This window comes from Rattus rattus, chromosome 8 (genome assembly GCF_011064425.1).
Source record: "Rattus rattus isolate New Zealand chromosome 8, Rrattus_CSIRO_v1, whole genome shotgun sequence".
NCBI classification, from domain to species: Eukaryota; Metazoa; Chordata; class Mammalia; order Rodentia; family Muridae; genus Rattus; species Rattus rattus.
Genome location: NC_046161.1, coordinates 113,431,832 through 113,457,487, shown reverse-complemented (window position 1 = coordinate 113,457,487; position 25,656 = coordinate 113,431,832). Strand labels below are relative to the sequence as shown.

At 48.3% G+C, this 25,656-nt stretch overlaps 1 protein-coding gene across 2 annotated transcripts in view; it reads left to right on the top strand.

Moving 5' to 3' along the window:
- Window positions 1-660: 660 nt before the first annotated feature.
- The window catches only part of Ano10 (anoctamin 10), a 116,975-nt gene continuing 91,979 nt past the window's right edge, over window positions 661-25,656 (top strand). Inside the window, exons 1-2 of one of the 2 annotated variants that reach the window (XM_032911247.1) lie at window positions 661-844; window positions 21,927-22,079. In XM_032911247.1, the coding sequence (XP_032767138.1) occupies window positions 21,941-22,079 (139 nt within the window). In that variant the 5' untranslated portion in view covers window positions 661-844; window positions 21,927-21,940. Of the gene's footprint in view, window positions 845-5,197; window positions 5,322-21,926; window positions 22,080-25,656 lie in introns of those variants that run through there. The other variant, XM_032911246.1, reaches the window with a different exon arrangement.

The window sequence follows — 25,656 nt, the reverse complement described above, 5'->3', positions numbered from 1 at the left end:
GTCTAAATAAGAATGGTCCCTTTAGGCTCATACATTTGAATGCTTAGTCATCTGGGGTTAGGGGAGGGATTAAAAGGATAAGGGGTTGTGGCCTTGTCTGAGTAGGTGTGTCCTTGTTGGAGAAAGTGTCACAGGGATTGGACTTTGAGGTTTCAAATGTTCAATGTTCTGGATGTAGAACTCTCAGCTACCTTTCTAGCCCCATGACTGTCTGCCTACCACCAAGCTCCCCCACCCCATGATGACATTGGACTAAAGTTCTGTAACTGTAAGCAAGCTCCAGTTGAATGCTTTCTTTTATAAGAGCTGTGGTGATCATGGTGTCTCCTCGCAGCAATGGAACACTAGTTATCTACTAGTAGCTATCCAGTATCTACTAGTAACTATCTAGTATCTACTAGTGACAGCTGGGAGTCACCACCATGGTAGGTCTAGAGCCAGGAGGAAGAGAGTTACTCAACTGTACGAAGCCTTCCTGGCCACGACTGCAGCTTTCTGTGGATGGCACAGCCAACTTGCCAGGCCTGCAGTGACTCAGCACAGAGAGGCAAGCAATAAAACCTATGACCTCCTCTTCTCTCCATCCAGGCTCCTGCCCACACCCCAGCAACCAAAGGCATCCAGAGGCAGACAACAGGGGAGCTTGCTGCTGTGGTCCATAGGCTGGGCCAGCTTCCTGGAATAAAGAAAGGGGGGGAAAAGACAAGGAGCAGACAGACAGAGAACCTGTTTAATTTGCAGCTATGAACACTGCACAGAGGAGGGGGGACAGTCTCTGTTTTACAGATTTCCTTAAGTATCTTCTTTGGCTGAAAGAAACCCAGGGCTTCCTATGCGGACTGAGGTAAGCTGGAAGTCACACAGAGTCAGAGCTGCCTCGCTGGAGATGGGCAGGGGTCATTTAGTGAGTCATTCTTACACAATGAGAATGGGCCAAGTATCAAAACTCTTAGAAAGCCAGAATTCCTGTCTCGACTTTTGTTAGTAAAACCTCAATTTGTAGAACTGGAAATGGCAGCTTGTGAAGGATGGAAATTAAACATTATTTTCTCAAGTTTTTTTTTTTTTTTTTTTTTTTTTTTAGAAAACATCCAGAAAGAATAAGCTCACTGGGAAACAGAAAAGCAAACTCCGCCTTTGACATCACGAGGTGAAACTCAAACCTCAGGAACTGCGGAGGGAGTGGTTTGGTTCCCAGTGGGTCGGCTGGCAGGGAGAGGCTTGCTCACAATTGCTGGTCCGAGATACAGCTGATGGACGATGGTCCATGTGAAAGAGCTTGGAAGGGAGGGTGACAATCCATGTCCAAGGCAGAGGGCGACGTGCAGACACTGGAGGTGGAAGAGACGAGGGCAGGGCTGAGAAAAGTCCGTAGACCACACATTTGTAGGTTGGTCTCAGTCTGCCCACAAGGGAACTTGTAACATTTTACAGCCTAGGATTTAGCTGTAGATGAGACAAGCTAAGGCTGTTCACCACGTAAACGCAGATCTGTAAGAGGGGGGAGAGAAAGGAAGACAGGGGAAGGACAGGAATGGGACAGGGACATGTGCAATTTTTAAGGGCATTGCTTCTTCCAACTACTTTACACCTCCTAATTGTTTCTCTCCCAATAATGCCACCAAATTATGAATCCACCACCAGATGAACCCATGCAGTGGGCCAGAATGCCATGACACAGTGGCTTCCCTAAAGCTCTTCCCCTGAACACTGCTGCATTGGGAACCAGGCCTTCAACACATGAGCCTTCTGAGGGATACTTCAGGTCCCAACCAGAATAAACACATACACACACACACACACACACTCACACACACACACACACACACACCACACACACACACACACCACACTCTTGAACTCACTTGTGCACACACATACACACACACACACACACACACACAGAGGCACACATGCCTTTCTAAGTGGACCAGTAGGAGGAAGTGTCAGTAAAAGGCTAAGACGGGCTACAGAGAAATGGATCTGCATGCAGAAGACACAAACAACAAATGCTCAAACAAAAAGCACAAGGAAACTCAAGGCAGGAGCCGAGTAATGACTGACATTTATATTTAGGAGAAAGGGCTTTTCACTCTTATATAGAATATACCCTTATATTTTCTTATATAAGAACTTCCATATTAAGAAGAAAACTGGGCACACTGTGTAGAAAGTCCATAGAAAATGGAACACACGTGTCTTCACATGAGGAGATGCTATTAGCCTGGAATAAGAGAGAGGTGACTTAAAACATTGTTTGCTTTTTTTTTTTTTATTTCTATGCTTTTATGAGCCCATACGTGTGTGTGAATTCCTGTCTGTGTACTCGTGTGTGTATGTGTGCTTGTGGAGGCCAGAAGTCAACACAACTCACCTTTTGTCTTATTTTTTGAGACAGTTTCTCGTTGAACCTGGAATTTCTCGACTGGCTGGCAAGCCCCAGGGTCCTCCTGCCTCTTCCTCCCCTGTGCTGAGGTTACATAGATTGCATACATGTCCTGCTTCCCCTGTGCTGAGATTACATGCATGTGCTGACTCTTCTGCGCTGAGATTACAAGCGGGTGCTACACTCCCAGCTTTTCCTGTGGTGAAGGGGACTAACTCCAGTCTTGAAGCTTGCATGTCAAACACCTCACCAGCTGAGGTCTCCTCAGCCTCTAAAACCTACAGGATTGATAGGTTCCGTTTCTGACCAAACTAGAAGAAGCCCACTAAGGTCTATGTCTCACCTTTTATTGCTAAAACATCTGGCGAAATGTAACAGTAAAGAAGTCAACGGCAGCAGTGGATTGGACAGGGACAGAGAGGCCAGTGCATGGTGGTGAGATCCCTCTTGTTCTTGTTGTTTTGTGCTTTTCCTCTCCCTGTCTTAGGTGTCAGCTTCCTGAATACACTAATCTCAGAAAAGAAAGCGGTCGCTTTATCTTGCTCATTGTGGTTAGAGGCTAAGGCTTCTCAGACTTGTTTCCTGATCATTTCTGATTGTTAGTTCCCACTTCAGTCAGGCTTCAGGTCCAAGTCAGCAGGAAGAGAAAAACTGTCCTTTTAGAGCAGTGATTCTTGACCTGCTTAGCGTCCTTTAATACAGCTCCTCCTCTGTGGTGAAGCCATGGAAGTGTTTCACTGCTACTTCATAAGTAACTTTGCTACTGTTATGAATCATCGTGTAAATATGTTTTCCAGTGGTCTTAGGTGACCCTCTGAAAGGTCATTTGACACCCTCCCAAAGGGGTCACAACCCACAGGTTGAGGACCACTGGAAAGAGGGAGCAACTGGAATGAGGGACTCTGGGGAGCAGGAAAGCATGAAGATTTGAGAGGGGTGTCACACAACAAAGGATAACTAAAACATGCCTGTCCGAGCCTGCTTCTTTTGATGCTCCAATAAAACACAGGCCAGAACTAACTTGGGGAGGCAAGGTTTTATTTGGCTTATCAATCATCAAGGGAAGCCAGGGCAAGAGCTCAAGAGAGGATCCTGGAGACAGGACCTGAAGCAACACTGCTTGCCTGCTCTCTCTCTCTCTCTCTCTCTCTCTCTCTCTCTCTCTCTCTCTCTCTCTCTCGTTGCTCTTTTTCCCTCCATCTTTATTATCTTGAGTATTTCTTATTTACATTTCGATTGTTATTCTCTTTCCCGGTTTCCAGGCCAACATCCCCCTAACCCCTCCCCCTCCCCTTCTACATGGGTGTTCCCCTCCCCATCCTCCCCCCATTACTGCCCTCCCCACAACAATCCTGTTCACTGGGGGTTCGGTCTTTGCCGCCTGCTCTGTTACACAGCCAGGTTCCAATCTCTTAGGATGGTACCACCCATAGTGGGCTGGGCACTCCCACATCAAGAGAATGGCCTCTGCACACAAGCTCACAGGCCAGTCTGATGGAAGCCATTCCTTAATGTTATTTCTTCCCACCTGGGAAGTGTCCAGTTCACAAAAACTAAGTAGCATGGCACCGTATCTCAGGCTCACTTCAGCGGGGGCCAGAACTTGTACTTTTTGTTTCGAGATGGGGTTTCGCTACATTGCTGGGGCCGGTCTGTAGCTGCTTGGTTCAAGTGATCTTCCATCCTCAGTCTGCTGAGTGGCTGGGACTACAAAAGTTTGTGCCACCAACACAGCTTAACCAAGTTTTGTTAATTCAGCTATGATAAGATTATTCCCAAGAGGGCTGGGATAATCTCTTCCCTAGGATGCTCAAGGCCCTGGGTTCAATCTCCAGTATAAAGATAATCTGAGCAAAAAGGATTTAAAAAATATTCCATTCAAACTTTTTAAAAAAAAAAAACTCAAACCTTCCCAATCAAATAGCAAAAGATGAAGCTATATGCAAGAATGACTGTAAGTTCAGGGGCTGGGAAAATAGGAACTCTGCAACTAAAATCCACAAGTCTACTGAATCGTCAGTTGGCTCCTAGTTGTTAAAGTTCCTGAAAGATTTGCCTTGGTTTTCAGAGAGAAGAGAGCTTCAGGACCCTGCTGAAAAACAGCCAAGAATTGCTCCTTAAGGCAGTGAGGGGGCTAGGACAACCTCCAACCTGGAACACCTCCAGGGGTTGAGGTCCAGGCGAGGAACCCAGAGGGTAGAGGTGGGCGGGTGTCTGGTGAGTTCTAGGAAGCCTAAGGGGATGGGGAACACTATGGACCACCGCGAGGTGAGGTTTCAGTAATAAATCTGATCTGAGCTTCTCATCACCTGGAAGTCTGGTACAACTAAAACTAAGCTTGTGCTCAAACTAGATTCTGTTCTAAGAGGTTAAGAAAAGGGAGGCGTAAGGAGCCTAGTCCCTTCCTTTCCCTGCCCTGCGAGGCAAGAGAACTATCCCACACCATCCCACGAAGACCCCCCCAAGGAGGCCACACCCTCCCGACGGGGCTCCTTTTCTGTCCAGAGTGACCTCAGGCCAAGAGCCCCACCCCACTCGCCACAGCCCCGCCTTCAACACGCCTCACCGCGATGACCGCTGGCGAGGCCCCGCCCACCCAGCGCCGCCACATCCCACCAAAAGGACAGCCCTCAGGGTCCCGCCCCTCCCGCCGCGGCCCCGCCCCTCTCCTGAGCGACAGCCAGTCAAGTTTCGCTTTGACACCTCCGCTCCCCTTCCTCCGGATTTACAACAGCTAAGGCACCGCCCCTTTCACTGTGATCCCGCCCCCAGGCCGAATGACAGCCGGAAGGCCCCGCCCTGCCCGGTTGTTGACGCCTCCTGTCGGCCCCTAAGGCGCCACGCCCCGGTCGCTCACCCAGTCCTCTCCGCCTTAGCGCTACCGGCCTGGTTCTCCCGACTCGGGCCGCCCCCGAGGACGCCGCGTGGGCGGCCGGTGAGTGGGGAGGGGCACAGCCCGTGCGGTGGGCCCGCCGGGGATTCCTCGGACCCGGAAAAGAGACGCGGCAGCGCTGGGCGGGGCTAGAGATCCACAAGGGTGTGAGAGCCGGCGGAGGCAGGGGGATGTGGGCCGGCTCTGGACTTGTGTCAGGCCTGGGGCAGGGCCGGCTCTGATGGACGCCTTGGGTACCGGGTGCCGGGCTGCTCTGATTCTTCGGGGAGGGCTCCTGGTGGCCTTGATTGTGTCACCCCTCGCGGTCTCTCTAGGGTTGTGGACAGATCCGGTTTGAGGTTCCTGACCAGGCCCATTGTGCACTTTCCATGATAGGTGTTGCACGACTGGACTCGGGCGAAGGGTGCAGAGTCCTGTCCCCACTCGAAACTCTGTTTATTCCCATAGCTGAGACAGCGCATAGATGGCCTGACTGAAGTACTCTTCAAGTTCGTTCTCACTCCACAGTTGAATCACATTCCCTTAAACCCTGGTGGTGTAAACGAATCCCCCTGGAGTCTTAAAAGTTTAAGGTGCACCATGAGTTGCCTAGTTTCCATTTAAAGTCACAGTAACCTTAGAGGACTAGATATTTCTAAGGACTCTCTCTGTCTTCAAACAATGTTAAACGCAACCATGCATCCCTTAACCAGGATAAACTGGGAGGGAGATGTTTGCTCTTTACTTGGTATGAACGTCCAAGGGCACATAGACAAAGAGGCTGGGACTTTACCAGGCATATAGTTTTGTTTTGTTTTGTTTAATTTTGTCTGTGTGTTCTTGTTCACGTGTGAGTGCAGGCATATGGACACACACAGGCTTGCACAGGACAGAGGACACTGGTGTGGGCCCTTGCCTTCCACCCTGTTTGAGATGGAGTGTCTTTGTCTTTTCATTGTTGCTGCTGTGCTGCCTACTCTAGGCCATTCAGCCCTACAGCTTCTTAGGGTTCTACCGGCTCTGTCTCCCGTGTCACCTGGAGTTGGGATTACAGAAGCACTCTGCTCCGTGACTTAAGGTGCATTCTGGAGTCCAAATTTAGGTCCTCTTGATGAGAAATGAGAGATGAAGGATGGACAGGCAGGCGTAGACAAAGTGTACCGTGTGTGTGAGTCCGTGCACATTTGGATAGACTGTAGTGTAGGCACATGTGCGTGTGAGTATGAGTATGTAAAGAGAAAAGTTGGAACACAGAAAAGAGGATAAAGTTGAAAATATAAATGCCCTGTAGAAATGCTCTGTAGGAATGCTCTGAACTCTATGCCTCTAGTAATACTTTGTCTTTCTTCCTAATTTGTATATTTAAAAGTGTCTTTTACTTATTATTATGTGTGTGAATGTTAGGTGTACACATACCATGGAATGTGTGTAGGGGTTAGAGGTCAAGTATTGGGAGCCAGTTCTCTCCTTTTGTGTATATAAAAACACATTATATAATCAATGGAGTTGTATTTCAGTATTAATTTGTGACTTTTCCCAACTTAACATTTTTCTCATTTATCATTTTCTCGATCCCTGAAAATTCACACCGAACAACCAGCCGCTCATTTCTAAACTAATAATAGTATTTCAGTAATGTGTTTAATACATGCTTGGAGGTGAAGAATTAGGGCCTATCAAGGCAATTATATTGGAGTGTTTAAATGCCATCTAAGCTACTGCGAGCCAGTCCCTCACGGTATATACATGGATTATCTGTAGTTCTCTGTGTTTACACACAGTACCACCTGCTTTTACAAGATGCCAGCGTTTGTCCTGGTTGTTGTTTTTTGTTTTCAACTTGACACAAAGTATCCTCATCTGAACAAATGCCTTCAAATTGACATGTGCTCAAATCTATGGGGGCATTTTCTTGATTAATGATTAATGGGGGGGTGCAGCCCACTGCCAGTGGTGCCAGCCCTCGACAGGTGGCCCTGAGTTGTATAAGAAAGCAGGCTGACCAAGCTGGTAAGCAGCACCCTCCATAGCCTCTGCTTCAGTTCCTGCTTTAAGTTCCTGTCTTGGCTTCCCCAGTGATGGAAGCCAAAGAAACCTTTTCCTCCCCAAGTTGCTTTTGTTTGTGGTGCTTATCAGAGCAACAGAGACTCCACAACAGTGTCACATGTGGTCAGAAGCTATTGTTCTGAATGCATGGGAATTTTTATGCATACTTATTGGAAAGGGGAAAATAAAGGATTTAGGGGGCGTTATTTTTAAATGACTTAGATTTTTTTTCCTTTTTTTTTTCGGAGCTGGAGACCGAACCCAGGGCCTTGGGCTTGCTAGGCAAGCGCTCTACCACTGAGCTAAATCCCCAACCGCATGACTTAGATTTTTAAAGTATCTGCAAAGACATTAGAGTTCTCGAGTGCCAGCTTCCCTGATCCTCGTATGTTCTCAGTACAATTGCTGAACACAGGAAACTAGCCTGACACAGTTCCGTTAAGGGACCTTAATAGAGATCTTAGTAGAGCACCAGTCTCACATTCACATCAGGATGCAATGTTGTACTTAGCTGTGGTATGTCCTTAGCATTTAACAAAGGCATCCTCCCAGGCAGAATGACCACGTACAGAGCTGTGCAGTAGAACAAGCTTGCTAGGTAGCAACATCTGCCTTAAATTCGTCGCTTGAATGGCGTGTTTTAGGAAGGATGCTTATTCTTCTTTCCAGAGCACGCAAGCTGTTATTTGAGTAAATTATACACTCAAAAGGGTACCCTTTCTTGTGTGTATGTATGCAGGACAGAAGTTAACCTCAGGATGTGTCTCAGATACTCTCCACCTTGTGTTTTTATAAGTCAGAGTCTCTCATGGTCCAGAACTCATCAGTTAGGCTAGGCTGGGGCCCCCAAGGTCCTACTTCTCTCTGCCTGCACAGCACCAACTCATGCTTTGATACCCAGCATAATAATGTGAGTCCTGGGGATTGAACTTGGTCATCATGCTTGAGTGGCAAGCAGTCTATGGACTGAGCTGTCTCTCCACCAGAATAGCTTCATTACACTTAGTATCGAGCATGTCACCACCAAGTCACAGAATAGAACTGATAGGTAATCTAAGTGTCTTAACATCTTGGTTTACATAGGAATTCCTCCAGGAATCTCTCTTAAAGCAGAGTGCTAAGTGTCAGCTCCTTACTCAGGCTGTTCTGGAACTCTCTGTGGGCCAGGCTGGCCTCAACCTTGCCATCGGAGTGTCAGGACCAGATATGTGGCACCACTTCCAACTTAATCAGATGGTTCATAGCAACTCTTGTGTGCGGTTTCCTTTGTAGTTGGGCATTTGTGACTATTCCATTGACTAGCTTAGGTTCACAGAGAGCACGCTCCCCAGAACACAACACCCTCATCCTTTCCTTGGTCTTAGAAAATCCCTTCCATGCCCAACTGCCCCACCCCACTTCCTCCAGTAAACATTGTTCTCTGTATCTTAAGCACCATTCAAACCTACCTCTTGTGAGCCAAGGATCCAGTGGCTAATGTGAAAAACCTGTGTATCTACAAATAGGCTTCTGTGCTCTGTTGGTAATTCAACACATGGTGAAAGAGAACACAGCCACTGCAGCTTTCTGGAGCCTGTGCAGGGCCCCCGAGAAACCTTGGCTGCTCAGCTTTCTGGCCACTCTAACTGTTGTCCTGAACACAGAGGAGAAAACCATCCTACCCTTTGGTGCCCTGGAGGTTGGTCTATCGCCCCTGCCTCAGCCAGGCCTGCTGCACACTAATGCCCACACTGTCTGGTATCTTGGCTTTTCCATTCTGTTTCCTCTGTGTGGCAATGGCAGAGCAAATGCCCATTGCAACCCCTGGCAAAAGTGAGTTACAGAACTCAGTTTAGGCCAAGAGTGCTTTCACCACACACCTCTTACTCAAGCTGTCAGGGCTGCTGGTGAGCCGGGTAAGACAGGGGCAGATCAGCATCCTGTTGCCAGTTACCGTAATGTGTAAGTCTGCCACACCCATACCTGCTGCATGCAGAGCACAGAGAGGTATGGGAACCCCCCAGACAGGGCCACCCAAGAAGTACGAGGGTCAGGAGAGAACATTTTAGTGCTGTTGCAGAGGGGACACAAATACTCTGAGTAGAGGGCACTTGTAGATGGGAGGAGGAAGGAGAGGGTCTGTGGTAGACGAGTGGGTCTGCTCTCTAGGTAACCTGTTCTGGTCTGCACAGGCTCTGATCACCAGGGCCTGCCTACTTCCCTTCCCTCCTCACATGGTTTGTATTGTACACAGTGGTACCCAAGCAATCCTGGTGATGTGATAGGAGAACTAAAATTGTGTGTTTGTGGACATGTGCACATGTATGACAGGTGTGCGTTCCTGTGCACTCCCTTTCTGAGGCCAGAGGAGGAACTGGGATTCTGACCTTATCCTTCTCTGCCTATTCCATTGAGACAGTCTCTCTCTGGAATTAAGATGGTGGCCAGCAAACCCCAGAGAAGCCCCTGTTTCTGTCCTCCATAGCTCTGGGGTCACAGATGTGCATGTCCACATCTGGATTTTATGTGGGTCCTGGGAATTTAAACTCAGATCATCTTCTGGTGTTACTATGTATTTAGTGTACATTTTACAGGGAGTCATAAGTACAGTTTTTTAAGAACATGAGAGGAGTTGGCGTCTATTAATAACTAAGTATAATGTCTTAAAATATTTGTTTGTTTATTTATTTTATGTATATGAATGCTCTGTCTTCAGACACACCAGAAGAGGGAATCAGATCCCATTACAGATGGCTGTGAGCCACCATGTAGATGCTGGGAATTGAACTTAGGACCTTTGGAAGAGCAGTCAGTGCTCTTAACCACCGAGCCATCTCTCCAGCCCCCTAATATAATTTTTAATAAATATAGTTATCTGTTTCCTTTTGTGAGTGGTCCTGTAATACCACACCATATTAGGTTTCTTTGTATATGTACACAAATAAATACAATAAAATAATGAATTTTTATATTCACATTTGCTTTAAATATCCTTTAGAGACAAATTTCATTAAAAGCAGTAATAAATGTCTAGATATATTTTGTTTAATTTTCTTCTTGGGATAAATTCATGGAAATAACACTGTTGTTACTGTCTAGACAATTATGTAGAAATACTATGTATTATTGCTGGTTTGCTTTGGCAAATTGGAAATACGGATGTATCTTGTTACCATTTGTTTTATCAGTGACCTTAAGTGTCTTTTCAGATCTGGTTGGTATGATTCTTTTGACAGCTGTGTTTTTGTGTTTAGTGTGTGGGGTTTGTCTGTTGTTGTTATTGTTGTCTTCCTGTGAATTTCTAGGAGCTCCGCAGGTGAGGGTTAGTAACACTTGGTTGCCATATATTGCCAACACTGTTGAGGCCTGCCTTGGATAATGAATGGCACAGAGTCTGAAGTGAGAATGGATAGTAAGCAGTGTTCATCATGGGTTTCTAGGAGTGCTCATGTACCTGCTTTGAAGGGAAGCCTGTTCTGGTTTTTCCCAGCAAGATTATTTTATGAGCTGGTGATTATGAATAAGGTTGACTATTCGCCACATCAGACAATGGAGAATGTTCAGTGAGCTGACCTTTGGTGTCTGTCCTCTGAACACTTTGCTCTCTCCTTCAGAGTTCTCATTTACCCCAGCTGGAAGTCATGTCTTGTGTGTGACAAACAGAAGGTTGTCACTCCCTAGCCACCATTAACAGAGTAAACAGGTCCCCTTTTCAGCCTTTCCTGCCTCCTGGTTCCTCTTCCCTGAGCCCGCTGTGTGATGACTTGATACGAGGATGCCTGCTGCTAGACTGGGTGCTTCTCTGAGCAAGAGAATGCCATCTGTCCCTCTTGCTGTTATCTTGTCACCTTTGCTTTTAGGCTCTACCACGTCATGGTTGTAGCAAACACATAACAGGTGTCTATTGATATTATTTATGTTGTGGAGGCCATAAGCCAAGCCTCTGCATTCCCTTAGTAGACAACTGCTTTAAACTCACCATGCGGCTCACCAGGCAGCTCAGGCTGGCCTCAAGCACATGGTTCTTTTTCTTCAGCCTCAATACTGCAGATACCACAGAGATGCACCACAGTGCTCTGTGCTCCGGGCCTCCTACTGTGAAAGATATGGTCCCTCAGTTCACAGGACAGGGCTGTGCCTCCCTGCCTCCCTGCCTCCCTGCCTCCCTGCCTCCCTGCTCCCTGCTAGGACACCTGCTGCAGTCAGCTGAAGTGCATCAGGAAGCCAGTATTCTGGTTGCAGTCCGTGTCTGACAGACTCCTCAGAGACCTGCTGCTGCTGAGCTGGTGCTTTGTATCACTGTTGACTTGGAGCAGCTCGTAAGCATAGTCCTGAGGCTCCTTGGACTCCACAGGTGCTGCTCCCATCTAGAAAATCTCTTTCTACCAAGCACGTGCTGTGCTTGGATTGAGGTTATTCTTTATATTTCGAAGGCTATGAAGCTAAGCCATAGCCCTTTTGAGGGCCAAGCCTTGTGAGTAACTGTTCTGAAGAAACCATTTGTTGTTCGGAAGACTAGTTGATGTCTTCATAGAACTTAACCTGTTGGTTTACAGCTAAACCACTCCTAACCCAGATCTTGTCTGGTCTTAGAAGCTTAACAGGTCCAGGCTTGGATGAAGAACCCAGCACATCTTCACACGGCATCTGAAGCATCTTAAGATACGGTGTTCTAACTCTCTTTCTGCTGCCGGGCTAAAACACCCTGACCAAAAGGAATTTAGGGGAGGAAGGGCTTGTTTAGGTTTATAATTCTAGGTTACAGTACATCATGGAGGGGAAGCCAGAGGCAGGAGCTCAAGGCAGCTGATCACATGACATCCATAGCCAAAAGCAGAGAGAAACAAATGTGCCCAAGCGGCTTGCCTGCTTACTGTTTAAGCTCAGCTATCTTTCTTCACTTTTGTACATTTCATGGCCCAACCTAGGTGCCCCCTCAATGGTCTGCATCTTCTACACCAATTAACCATTAAGGCTGCCTCCCAACATCATAACCACAAGCCAACAGTATCCAGACACTTCCTCAGCTGAGGTTTTTCTGTAAAGAGCTCCTACGTTGTGTCAAATTGACATTTAAAATCAACCATCACATGGGTTATGGAAGTTAGAATTTGGACATGTGATGGAGAAGCCTACTCTAGTGGGGAGTGTATAATTTAAACCCGATATTGGTTTTAAAAGCCTGTTATAGGCTAGACCCAAACAAAGTCTACACTATTTTCAGGACAGGGAGAAAAGGTTGATCAGTCCAAACTAGGCAATCTGTGTGTGTTGAGTTGAAGAGGCTGTGCCCCAGTGGGGCAGTGCTGTGTGGAGACACACAAGATGGAGGGAGGCACACAAGACAGAGGCACACATAGCCTTAAGAGTTAGTAAAGTGCCAGGTTTGCTCTGGAGAATCCCGGCTTAGAGGTGCCAGGAGAAAGCAACAGTTGGGTCTAGCTCCATATAAGAAGGGAGACAGGGCATCGTGGCTGAGGTTGGCAGTGAGAGCATGAGACAGTGGGTCACACATCATCTCAAGTCACAGAAGCAGAGACTGACTAATGTACGTGCTCAGCTCACTCCTGTTTACTCATTCAGATTCCTGCTCTGTGGAGGGGACTGTCCCCATGTCTTCTCCACCGTAATAGACTGTATCTCCTCCACTGTGAACCAGAATATTTTCTTCCTTGTTTCCCCTAGATTGTCAGTCACAGCGATGAGGAAAATGACGACTACAGCATGTAAGAAAAGACTGCATTTCACCAAAACTCAACCACAGAAACAAAACAAAGGGGTGCAGTAGTGAGAGGCCATATGTCTTAGCTCCCTGCGTGCGTAAGGTCATGCCCAGTAGCAGCTCAAGGGAGGTGTTCTGGTGGGCGAGCAGCTCCCCTCCTCTGATTTAGGAAATAGACTGCTCTGTGTCTCTACCAGGATCCCTGGACAGGAGAGAAAAGCATGGAGGGCTGGCCCCTCCCCAGGGTGGTCTGGCCTGTAGTCCTTGATCTCTCACATACCAGTGGCTAGAGTTTAGTCTATGTCCACGTAACACAAGCAGACTAGGACATGCAGTCCTGACATGTGCAAGGGTGAAGAAAGGGAGTGTTGGTTCAGTGCCTGTCAAGTGGCTTAACTGCAGACAACTGAACTGTCCAGTCTTTGCTGGACTCTCAGTCCTTGGTCTCTTGTCACAGCTGAGTATAGTCTGCATACAATACAGACTTCCTTCAGTGCCCTGCTGCGTGAACTCTGTCACATACACTTTTGTTTACTCCACAAAAAGTGAACGCCTCCTCCAGCCCAGGGAATGCCTCAGGCAAGAAGCTTCTAGTCCCCAGTTTTTAGCTCAAAGACATTAGGCAAACAGCCCCATTCAGTCCCATGCTGTGAGACAGGCTTTCTGCCTCTCAGCCATTCTGGAGAAAGTGGTGAGGGCCCCTGTTTATCCTTGCTGCTCTGTCCCTATCTAATAAAAACTTCAAGGCCCTTCACCAGAGTTCCCTGGTTCTGTTGAATCTCTCATTTGATTCAGTTCCCCAGCATCTGTCACTGGAGGGTGGAGCCCCTGGTCAGGTTGGTTGTTTTGTGGCTTCTGAAGATTTTTGTTTATGGGTTTTGTTTTGTTTTGTAGCTTTTGTTATCTTATCTTTGAAACATTTAATTTTGCTGAAGTATTCAGACTCTAGCATCTACAATGTAACAAACTGGGGGATCCAAAAGGCTACATTCTTGAACCTGCCGGCATCCATGTACACACACACACACACACACATAGATACATAAAAATTGATTCCCTTATAAAAAACAAGAAGGGGGAAGTAATAAATAAATTATGTGTCTATTAGGAGGATTTAGTGGAATTAGGAAAGTAGATATTTCGGCCAGTCTCTCTGGTGCAATGGGAAATCAGTAAGGGAGCCTCTCCCAGCCGACCAAAGCTCTGCTCACCTTTCTCTGTCCTTACCATAGCTTGACAGCTGCTCTCAGGAAATGCTGTTTCCTCTTCCATTGTTTTTGTTAAGTCCAAAAGTGCCACACAGAGACCACCACTCATATATGCAATCGACAAGTGTAATTTTATTTTGCAAAAGCAAGAAGCCTGCATACAAGAGTCGGCCACTTACAAAAAATGGCAACAATGACAAAGGTGCACCCACATTTTTTATAGGGAACGAGGGGAATTTTAGCTACGGTTGGGTAATCTAAAACTTCATGGGTGGGTGGCGGTAGGGATGTTACATGGGTCGGTTTCTGATTAGTTGTCCCCCTTTTCTTATTACACATGGTCCCTTTCCAGACACTGCTGAGGTTGAGGAAAGGGGTCCTTCCCCAGAACTTGTTGGACTTTGCAGGGATGTGTGCAAAGTAATTGTAGTAGCCCAGCCAGTATAGTATGGGGGCCTGGGTGGGGTTAGTTAATTAAAGGTAAAGTTGAGCAGTCTAAACGGGACAGACGTGTGGAAGGCCCTAGGGAGGGTGTGATGACCTGGGGCAAGACTGAGTTTATAATGGAGGGGGAATCTAAAGCTGAGGCTGATGTTGCAGTTTTTAGGACAGGCATTGGCATTGCCAGTGCTGCTGGTCCTATAGCTATGGGGCAGGGGATGTCCAGATGGGACTGTTTGGTTTTGTAACTGAAAGAGGAGCCTCCTATTGTGTCCATGATATACCACTAAGCCCAAACCTTTCCAACGTCCTATCCTCTGCCCTTTGTCCCTTTTCTGTTGTTGAGATGGAGATGGGTGGAGGTCCTCCCCGGTGTTGTGCCCACCAGTCCCCCAAGTGACCAGTTTGTTGTCCTGCCTATCTGGATAAGATCCTGATTATTATGTACCTATAGGGCCTTGGCCTCACATCTACATTCATGGCAAAAGAAGCTTTCTGTACCACCTCAAGTCCCGTAGTCACTTGTCCCTGGGCCTGGATGGAGTTGGATGGTTGTTCTTGGCAGTCCTTCCAACAAGCTGCCCTAGACTCTTGAGTACTTGATATGATGAGCAGGGTTTACCTCTTGAACCTAGATCCTTCCACGTGTGTCTAGCCAGGATGCAAAGATCTGGATTAAAAACAGGAAAGGTGGTACTCACCGGACCCGTCAGTGTTAAAGTCTATACCTTTCCCCATAAGTTCATGGGGTTCTCTCGGGGCCTTGAGGTATCCGTTTGGTGGTAACAGCTTCAGGAGGGTTTGTGTCCCCTGAAGTCTGATCTCCAAGCACAGCAAGTATAAGGAGCAGGTAGATGGAACCCTCTGGAGACTTTTCAGGACCCACCATTGTTTAGGGCTCCGTTGGGTGTATGTGAGGCAAGAAATTTTGAATTCTTAGCTTGAGTGGGTGTTGTGGGTAGGTACAACTCACCACAGTCCGGTGCTGGCCTTGGGTGCATAGTTGTCTGGGTTTACTGTGGTTGACAGGTTTTACATGGGAATGGCGTATCCAAGCCAGGACCCCAACGGCCTTGGCTGCTGTTGGTATGATCAGGATTACAGGGTATGGTCCCTTCCATCTGGGCCCTAATGTCTCCTTTCAGTGTCTTTTGATGATTACCAAGTCTTCTGGCCAGAAACTATGTGGGAAGGGGGGGGGGGGGTTAATCATAAATGGCTCAGTTGGGGCCAGAGGTGCTCCTGTACCTGAAATTATGCTTGTAGGCAGGAAAGAACTTTTGATTATCAAATTCAGCTAGGACTTCTGCTTTTTCCATTGGGTAGCAGAGGTGGGGCCCTAGTGTACATAATTTCAAAGAAGTTAATCCTTGAGTATAGGGAGAATTCCAACTCCCAAAACAGAGCAAAGGGAAGGAGGTACACCCAGTCCCTGCCAGTCATGAGGGTTAATTTAGTTAAAGTCTCCTTTAAGGTACGATTCATTTTCTCTACCTGACCTGAACTTTGGGGTCAGTAAGCACAATGGAGTTTCCAATTTGTCCCCACAGCCCCAACTGACTGGGTTACCTGAGAGACAAAAGCAGATCCACTGTCTGACTCCAGGCAGCCCATACTTAGGGATGACGTCTTCTAACAGCTTCTTGGCCACCACCAAGGAGGTCTCTTATTTGTTGGGATAGGCATTTGTCCATACCAAAAGAATAAACCAACACCAGCGAGTATCTGTACCCATACAACCCAGGCTTGGTGTCTGGGAAGTCAATCTCCCAGTTTACTCCAGGTCGAGCTCCTCTCTCCCTGGACCTTGATCCGGAGGTCCCTTCATGTTTGTTGTTGACTACAAAGCAGGTAGGGTACAGGGCCATGGTTTCCTCTGTTTCTGGCCTTAAGTCAAAGACTTTAAGGTGCACTCTGTGGAGTAGTTCCTCAAGCTTTCTTTCCCTCGGTGGGTGCTCCTACTGGGTTAACTGTCAGCGAAATCTGAAGGGAGGCTAATCCTCCCATCAGGGTCCTTTTCTTTATAGGTTGCCAAGAAGGCTTGGATCCTCTGTAATTCCTTGTTGGTGTAAGTAGAGACCTCAGACGATGTGTGTGCCACCATCTGGGGCAGCTGGGCCATTAGGGTAGTGGTGACCTGGAGTGCTGCCTCCTGGGTTGTCAGATGGGCCCAGTTGTTTCCTCTAGGGATGGCACCATCTTCCTTTTGGTGTCTAGGGCAGTGTATGACTGCTACTTTCTTAGGAAGCCACACTGCTTGCTTCTTATTTTAGACAGTTTTTTTCTGCTGAGGTGAGCAGGCCTCTTTCCTTGTAGATGTCTTCATGAACATGCCTGGTGCAAAGGCTTTACTGGCTGTCCAGGTAGATATTCCAGAGTCTCTTTTCTTGACCTAGCAGTAGGGCCTTAGTGAGAGCTATTAATTCAGCTTTCTGGGCGGACATACCTGAAGGTAGAGCTTTTGCCCATTTGGCTCTGTCCTCGGTGGTTACTGTAACCCCTCCATGTCACAGACCCCATCTTTGACAAAGCTGCTGCCTTGTGTGTACCATGTTAATTCCGCTTCCTTAAGGAATCAACTGTCCTTACAGTCCAGTCTTGTCTCTGTAGGTGACTCAGAATCTCTTAGCAGTCATGTAAAGGACCATCCTGGTCCAAGTCAGGGAGTAGGATTGCTGGGTTAAGGGTACTGGGTGGTGATAAACTTAATTTAGGGAGGGTTCAGGAGCAGAGCTGGGAATAGGTCAGCCAGCTGTCAGGTGGATGCTTGAGAACCCTTCAACAGCACAGAGGGCAATCATCTCAAGGGTCTGGCTTAGACTTAGCTTGTCTGAGTCTTTGACCAGCAAGGTAGTGGCCACTATTATCCAGAGGCATGGGGACCATCCAGTCCACACTGGGTCCAGTCATTTTGACAAATGGGCCCCTGTCTTTCCCAGCACCTGAGAGACTGGGCAAAGTCCCCTTTTGCTACTCCTTACTTTTCGTCGATGTATGAGTGGAATGGCTTGGTGACATCTGGCAAGGCCAGTGCAGGAGCCTCTAATAAGACAGCTTTGACCTTCCAAATGCCTCCTCCATTTGCTCAGTCCATTCCAGTGGAGCTTTTACTCCATGGGTCACCTCATACAGAGTGTGGGCAAGTTCGACAACCCCAGGGATCCAGAGCCTACAAAATCTGACCGACCTCAGGAATTCCCTTACTTACTGGTGATTGGTGGGTCAGGAGATCCTTTGAATTGCCTCTTTTCTTGCTTTTGACAGCCACCTCCCCATCCCTCTTGAGTATGTATCTTAGGAAACTCTGTTACTGAGAATTGGCAGAACTGAGCTTTCTTGGTTGATGCTCGTTACCCGAGTCTTCCCAATGTTTTGGAGCGCTCCTTTCTGACAGCTTTACAGGCCACCATGGTGTTGGCAGCAATTAGGAAGTCGTCTACGTACTGCTTCAGACTGACATTTGGGTGGGTTTGCTGTACTCACCCAAATCCTCATGGAGCCTTGTTGAAGATGGTAGGGGAGTTTTTGAACCCTTGGGGAAGTTGTGTCCAGGTCAGCTGAACATTGTAGCCTTCATCTGGGCCTAGCCACTCAGAGGAAAACAGGGTTGGCTGTTAGCTGCCAGTGGTAAGCTGAAAAGCGTGTCCTTAAGATCCAGGGTGGTAGAGCATACCTGTCCAGGGGCAGGGTGCTGAGGAGGGTGTGCAGGTTGAGAACAGTAGGATGGATATCCCCAACCTGTTTTTTTACCTCTTGGAGGCCCTGCGCTGGCCTATAGTCAGTAGAGCTGGGCTTTTTAGCCAGTAGCAGGGTTGTGTTCAAGGCCAACTGGGAAGGAATGAGGATGCCTAAGTCCGTTAAGCACCTGGTGTGGGGGACAATCCTCAGCTTGGCTTCCTTGGACACTGGGCATTGTTTGATGGGGGCTGACATTGCATTGACTTTCAGCTGAACTAACTTAGGGGATCGGTTCTTGGCCAGTCCAGATTCCCCTGTTTCTGCCCAGGCTTCTGGGATCTCTTGGATCCAACATTGCAGCAGGCTCCCCTGCTTCCCTTCCTTCCCCAGAGTTGGGGGTGTGTGTATGTGTGTCTGTGAATAGTTTATATTCATCTACCAAGGCCATTTGAATACATGTATGGCTTTTCCTTCCCAATGAGTCACAGAGACCCTGGTTGGACTGAAGTGGATATGGGCTCCCACTTTAGTCAGTAAGTCTCTTCCCAGCAAGGGGTACAGGCACTCAGGGATGACCATGAAAGAGTGGAATGCCCATCCCTTTCTGAAATCGACCAGTCTTCAGATAGTTTGTGGGCATTGGTCCATCCCCACTGACCCTATGAACCAGGCCTGTCTTTGAGATAATGTTCTCAGAGGTTGTTTTAGGATGGAATGTTATGCCCCTGTGTCTACTAGAAACTTGATGGACTTCCCTTCCACTTTTAAGGTTACTCAAGGCTTGAGGAGAGGTGCCAAGCCCTTTCTCCCCTTATTGTTCATTTCCTTTAGCTCCAGCGTCTTTGCTTCTTTGGGGGTTTTCTGCTCAGGGCGTTCACTTTTCTCGTAGGAAGCCCTACTTTCTTTCAATAAGCATGCTGATCTTTCTGTAATCCTGACCTTGGTGAAGGTTTGGCACTGCCTGATTGACAAAGGCCATATTTACTGCCAAATGGTTTTCCTTGGCCTCTGGGTTTAAGGGTGTGCCAGTTCGGTAACTTTCTAGCAGCCTTTTCAGGAAGGCCCCTGGTGATTCATCTTGTTCCTGCCATACCTGGCTCACTTTGAACAAATTTGTGGGCCACCTCGCAGCTGCCCAGAGCCTCCTCCCCTTTCCCATTAAAGTCTGGAGGAAGACCTTTAATCTCTCCCTATCTGCAGCTTTGTTGAAGTCTCAATCAGACTGGGCCAAGGGGAACTCCTCTTGATGTGGTGGGGTTTGCAGTTGTCCTGTCTGGGCCCAGAACCAATTTCCAGGCTCAGTCAGGATCCTCTCTCCTCTTCAGTGGTGAAAAGGATCTGGAGCATTGGTAACAATCATCCCAAGTAGGCTGATGGGTGAAAAGAACAGAGTCTAACGATCAATAAGTTTTGCAGGCTTTTCAGAGGATTTGGGATTTTGTAACTTCCAATTGTAGAGGTCACACGTGGGGAAAGGCCAGTGAACAAACTGCTGCCTTTCCTGTGCATGGGGGGGGGGTGCACAGAGAAATGTAGTAGTCACCTCCAGGCTGTTCCTCAGTGTGTGGTGGACTTACCATCTCCCCACAGCTTCTCTTGCTTTCCACCACAACCCCCTGCCTCTTCCCTCCTGGCCTAGATTTCCACACACAGCAGCTTCCTGATGGTGAAAAAGGAGTAAAGGGTGGAGAGAGAACTTCCTTTTCAGTCTCCTGAGGGGGTCAGGATGGGAGAGAGGGGAGCTGATGGCCTAGCCCTCCCTCCTTTTCTCCCTTTCTCTGCAGTGATAGCCCCCATGGGGAGGAAGGGAGGGTTTAAACCAGGCAGGAGGCTCTTCCACCAGGCTCTGCCAGGTGGTTATGTAGGCAACCCGATCCCAGTGGCCTGGCTTACCATAGACAACATCCTTAACCCTGTAGATGGCGGGGTGGTTGTAGGTTCCTTCTTCTGGGCATCTCACATTGAAGGTGGGCCAGTTGTTTCAGTAAAAGACAGACATCTTTTTCCTTTCCACATAAAGTCCTTGTCTGGTGCTAATTTACAGACCTCTTTGAAATGATATAGCACAAGACTCAAGGGGGTGGAACTGGTTTGGCCCATTTCTAGAATCAAGACAGTTGCCACCAGAGACACGAAAGAGAGGACAGTACAAACAGAAGTGTATCAGTACAGTGTGAGAAAAAGAACCAAAATTTGGACTGAAGGCCTGTCCTGCAAGTGGGTTCTGTATGTCAGGAGTGAACTGCTATGTTCTGTCAGAACTGCCAGTGGGATTGAGGATAGAGTTCCTTTCAGTCAGGACCTCCAATCCCCTCAGGTAGGTCAGAATCGTCTCTCGACTTACTTGGCATGGGTTCCATTGGTGCATCCGCCTGAATCACCCGGGCCTCCAGAAATTGGCTTAAGTCATTCACAGGCTCAGCTTGTCTAGGCGTACAGGGGCACAGGCTACACAGAGACAGGGCGTTCACAGACTAGGCCCAAACACTCAGTGTGACGAGGGTCTCAGGCACTTCCCAGCCAATGCAAAAAAAGATTAAGTCTGAAAACGCCTCACAGAGCCCACCACTCACATACGTAATTGACAAGGGAGTTTTTATTTTACAAAAGGAAAAAGCTTGCATGCAGGGGTCAGCCACTTACAAAAATGGTGACAGTGACAGACAAAGGTATGGAGGCCTTTTTATAGAGAATGAGAGAAATTTTAGCTATGGTTCAGTAATCTAAAACTTCATTGGTGGTTCTGGGGATGCTACATGGGTCGGTTTCTGATTGGCTTGTGTCCAAGTAGTCAGTGGACTGCATTCCTGTGTCATGAACGTTTTAACCACACGATGAGATGCTCAAACCATATAAGGCTGTCCAACACGGAAGGCCAATCCTGAGATGAGACATTTCCCCATCCTTGTGGGTATCTCCAGCCTGTTCTTTGGATGAATGATTTCATGGCTTTGTTCCTGGAATTTATGTTCTGTTCTTGTGGCCCAGTTCTTGGGACTGATGACTTGGAGTGGGGGCATCTTGAGGGCATAGGGTTTATGGTCAATTCCTAGAGCTGGTGACTTGGGGGATTATAGTCCGTACCTGGAAGGGATGACTTTCCTTTTGGAGTCAGGCCTGGGCCTAGAGTCTGTGTCGGCCTCTCATTTTCATTTCACCATTTCAGTGGCATTCTAACTGTGTATGTGAAGATATATAGCCCACACCTATAGTCCCAGCACTCAGGAAGCACACTGCAGGTAGAGCAATGTGAGTGTGAGGCTATCCTGGTCTAACTTCATAGCAAGTTCCAAGCCAGTCAGAGATATCAGCTACGCTATGAGACATTGTCTCAAAAACTAATAATGAAAAAGTGTGTGTGTATGCATGTACGTGTGTGTGCATGTGTGTGTTGACATCTTCAGTAGAAGAGTTTGTCTGAATCTCTCATCCGCTGTGCCAGAAGCAGGCTTACTCTTACTCAGTGTGTCACTGTGGCTTGTGTAGTTTGAGATGTTTCTGTAGTGGCTCTGCTTAGCCAGCATAGTGCAGTGGTAGCATATTTACCGCCCCTCCACGCGAATAACTGGACTTTGTTTTTGTCTTAATTTTCAGTGAGTTTGTCAAAGATGAGAGGGATTTTATCAACTGTGGATACTTGTGAGAGCTCCTTCACACCTCTAGTGGTCATAGAGCTTGCCCAGGATGTCAAAGAAGAAACCAAAGAATGGCTCAAAAGCAGAATCATTTCCCCAAAGAAAGATGGAGGTTAGTGAAAATGTACTCTACCAGCCTGGTCATGATAGTGGCTGGCTGATCTGTGTCTACAAACATGTTTTGCATGCTATCTCTGGGCTCTGTATGACCTGTCGGAGATTGAAAAGAGACTTTCCAATCAACACTAGATCATGAGCCCTGTAAGAGGCTTTCCACATGTTTCTAAAGGCCATGCCTAACACAGTGTCCAGAGGGAGCTTGGCACATGATAGGAGCATCATAAATACATCTCATGTGAGTCAACAGGACCTGCTGGGCCGTTATGATGCTATGGAAGGGATATATCTGATCTCTGCATGTGAACACTGTCCAGGTGGGGAAAACAAACAGTAATTTCTACACACTGAGTGACAATCCAGTTAGCCGATGAACTGTCAGAGCAGTGCGTAGTATACATGTGTGAAGTTTACAGTACACACATGTGAAGTATGCAGTACACACATGTAAAGTGTGCAGTACACACATGTGGGATGTGCTGTAGACGCATATGAAGTGTGAAGTACACATGTGAGATGTACAGTGCACACATGTGAAGTATGCAGTACACATGTGAGGTGTGCAGTACACACATGTGAACCATAATTATGCCTGCTATAATAAAGGAAGGGGTTAGGGACACTTTGACAGCATTTAGTGGAATGCTGGAGATAACGGCAAACACTGTGGCTCTGTCCTCAGTTGAAGAGCAGTGGGAGCTTGAGCCATAACCAAGCTGAGGGCTTTGGTGAGCAGACGGCCCCTAGAATACACAGGGCCACTGAGTGTGCCAGCCGAGGTCCAAAGTCAGTGACGGTCACTGTAGAATGATGCCTTAAGAGTACATTTTTGGGGGGTTGGGGATTTAGCTCAGTGGTAGAGCGCTTGCCTAGCAAGCCCAAGGCCCTGGGTTCAGTCCTCAGCTCCAGAGCAAAAAAAAAAAAAAAAAAAAAAAAAAGTAAAAAAAGAATACATTTTTGGATAAAAGTAGAAATAAAATGTTTTTAAAAGTAACTGAACCAAAGGGAAAGAGGGTTTGCTGGCAGGAATCTGAGATATTTTCAGTTGGACTGGAGCCTCCTCACACGTCTGTGATTTAAGAGTAACTGCCATGAGCCCTCAGCTTCTTTTACTCTGATCCTGTGTCTTTAGGGACACTAGGGAGGGGAAAGGCACAATTGCACTGCCCATTTGGGCAGTTGTAGCAGAGAGCACTTTGGACCCCAGGGAAAGGATATGTACTTATTAGACCACTTCTGATTTTATTGTCTCTCACCTCCTGTTAAAACCATGGTGAACAAAACAAAACAAATAGAAAAACACCAACCAACCAACCAACCAAGACAAAAAAAGCCAAACCAGAAGGACCGTTTTTAAAAATACAAAATCTTGTAGGATCTGAGATGGCTGAGAAGCAGGCTGGCACACTAGAGACCCCAGAAGGAGAGGACGGTGGGGCTTGGGAGGACGGTGGGGCTCGGAGGACCTGCAGGTCCCGCACAGCAGCCACAGGGTGCCACACCCAGGAGCTCACTCTCGCTTTATAGAGAGCCCGTGGGGAGGAGGACACCCTTCTCCTCTCCCAGCCCCAGCCTCACATCTGATTCACTCTCCAAAGTGCAAGAGCAAGGCTTCCCACAATCCAGGAGACATTGACTTTCTCAGGAGCATCCATTCAGGACGAAAGAGCGAGTCAGAGAAACCAGGCGATTGTCCAGGAAGCGACCTTTTGAGGCCTCTGTCCATTAAAGGACATGTGGATGAGCCCACCTCAGCTCTCAGGACGTCAGCCCCTTGGGGGCCTTTCTTAAACAAGAGCCAACAGAAGGAAGACTGCCATGTGTCTAGCACAAGGGAGACAGTGACCAGTGAAGAGGAGGCAGAGAAGCCACCACAGGTGAAGAATGTGTTGGAAGGCAGTCCTGTGGGAAAGCAGTCTTGGTGGCAAGGCCTCCGAGAACAGAGAGCAAAGCTGGAGGGTGAGGAGAGAACAGCCCAGAGGCGCACACCAGTGAGAGGGCAGGAAAAGGGAGAATCAGCAGACAGACTCTCGGACCCATTCCAGCTTGCAGGGAAAGGACGTACCCTGTGACCAGCTGCACCAGTGAAAGAAAGTTCCAGAACCCTAGGGATTGAGCGCAACAGACCTTCCAGGAAAAAGAAGACAAAGCTAGGTCCAGTACAAGGATCAGATATCACAGAAGCATCCAGTGAAGCACTGGGATCCTCTGTTTCTGAAGGAAAGGCTGTCTCTGGAATTCTGGACATGCCTAGCCAGCAGTGGGAAGGGCAGACTACAGAAAGGCTCACTAGTAAAACCATGGACATCAGTGTGTCAGAGGGAGACTTAGCCAGTGCACAGAGAATAGAACTGTTAGTGTAGACTAGGCAATGGTAAGAGAAACTTCAGTGAATGAAAGCATGTGACAAGAATCAGCTGCCAGGCGGTACTTTTTAAAACACGGTGTTGGCATCATGTCCTTCTGGAAGTTACACCAAGTCTCATCCTCACACTCAGAGGGTCAGCTTTGGTTTTCTATGCAAAAGATAGAGCTGGGACTTGAATGCATAAGAGGTGTACTGGGAAAGGACACACAGAGCCTAGCAGAATATGTGGGAAGCTGCAGCCAGGTGAAGATGTACAAGCTTGTGCAAGGAGCAGCCTTGAACACAGCCCAACTCTACAGAAGCATCAGGCAGAGGAACCTGCCTGACGCTCCACCTCCAACTCTGTGGAGAGTGGCTGCTGTGGGGCTGTGGAGATGGTCAGTGAGGGCTGTGGAGATGGGTCAGTGAGGGCTGTGGAGATGGGTCAGTGAGGGGTGGGGAGATGGGTCAGTGGGAGGTGGGGAGAAGGGTCAGTGGGAGGTGGGAAGATGGGTCAGTGGGTGGTAGGGAGATGGGTCAGTGGGGGGTGGGAAGATGGGTCAGTGGGGGTGGGGAGATGGGTCAGTGGGGGGTAGGGAGATGGTCAGTGGGGGTGGGGAGATGGGTCAGTGGGAGAGGTGGGGAGATGGTCAGTGAGGGGTGGGAGATGGGTCAGTGAGGGCTGTGGAGATGGGTCAGTGGTGGGTGGGGAGATGGGTCAGTGGGGGTGGGGAGATGGGTCAGTGGGGGGTGGGGAGATGGGTCAGTGGGGGGGGTGGGAGATGGGTCAGTGAGGGCTGTGGAGATGGTCAGTGAGGGCTGTGGAGATGGGTCAGTGGGGGGTGGGGAGATGGGTCAGTGGGGGTGGGGAAATGGATCAGTGGGGGGTGGGGAGATGGTCAGTGGGGGGGGGAGATGGGTCAGTGAGGGGTGGGGAGATGATCAGTGGGGGTGGGGAGATGGGTCAGTGAGGACTGTGGAGATGGTCAGTGGGGGGGGGGAGATGGTCAGTGAGGCTGTGGAGATGGGTCAGTGGGGGGTGGGAGATGGGTCAGTGGGGGTGGGAAGATGGGTCAGTGAGGGGTGGGGAGATGATCAGTGGGGTGGGAGATGGGTCAGTGGGGGTGGGGAGATGGGTCAGTGAGGGCTGTGGAGATGGGTCAGTGGGGGGTGGGAGATGGGTCAGTGAGGGCTGTGGAGATGGGTCAGTGGGGGGTGGGGAGAT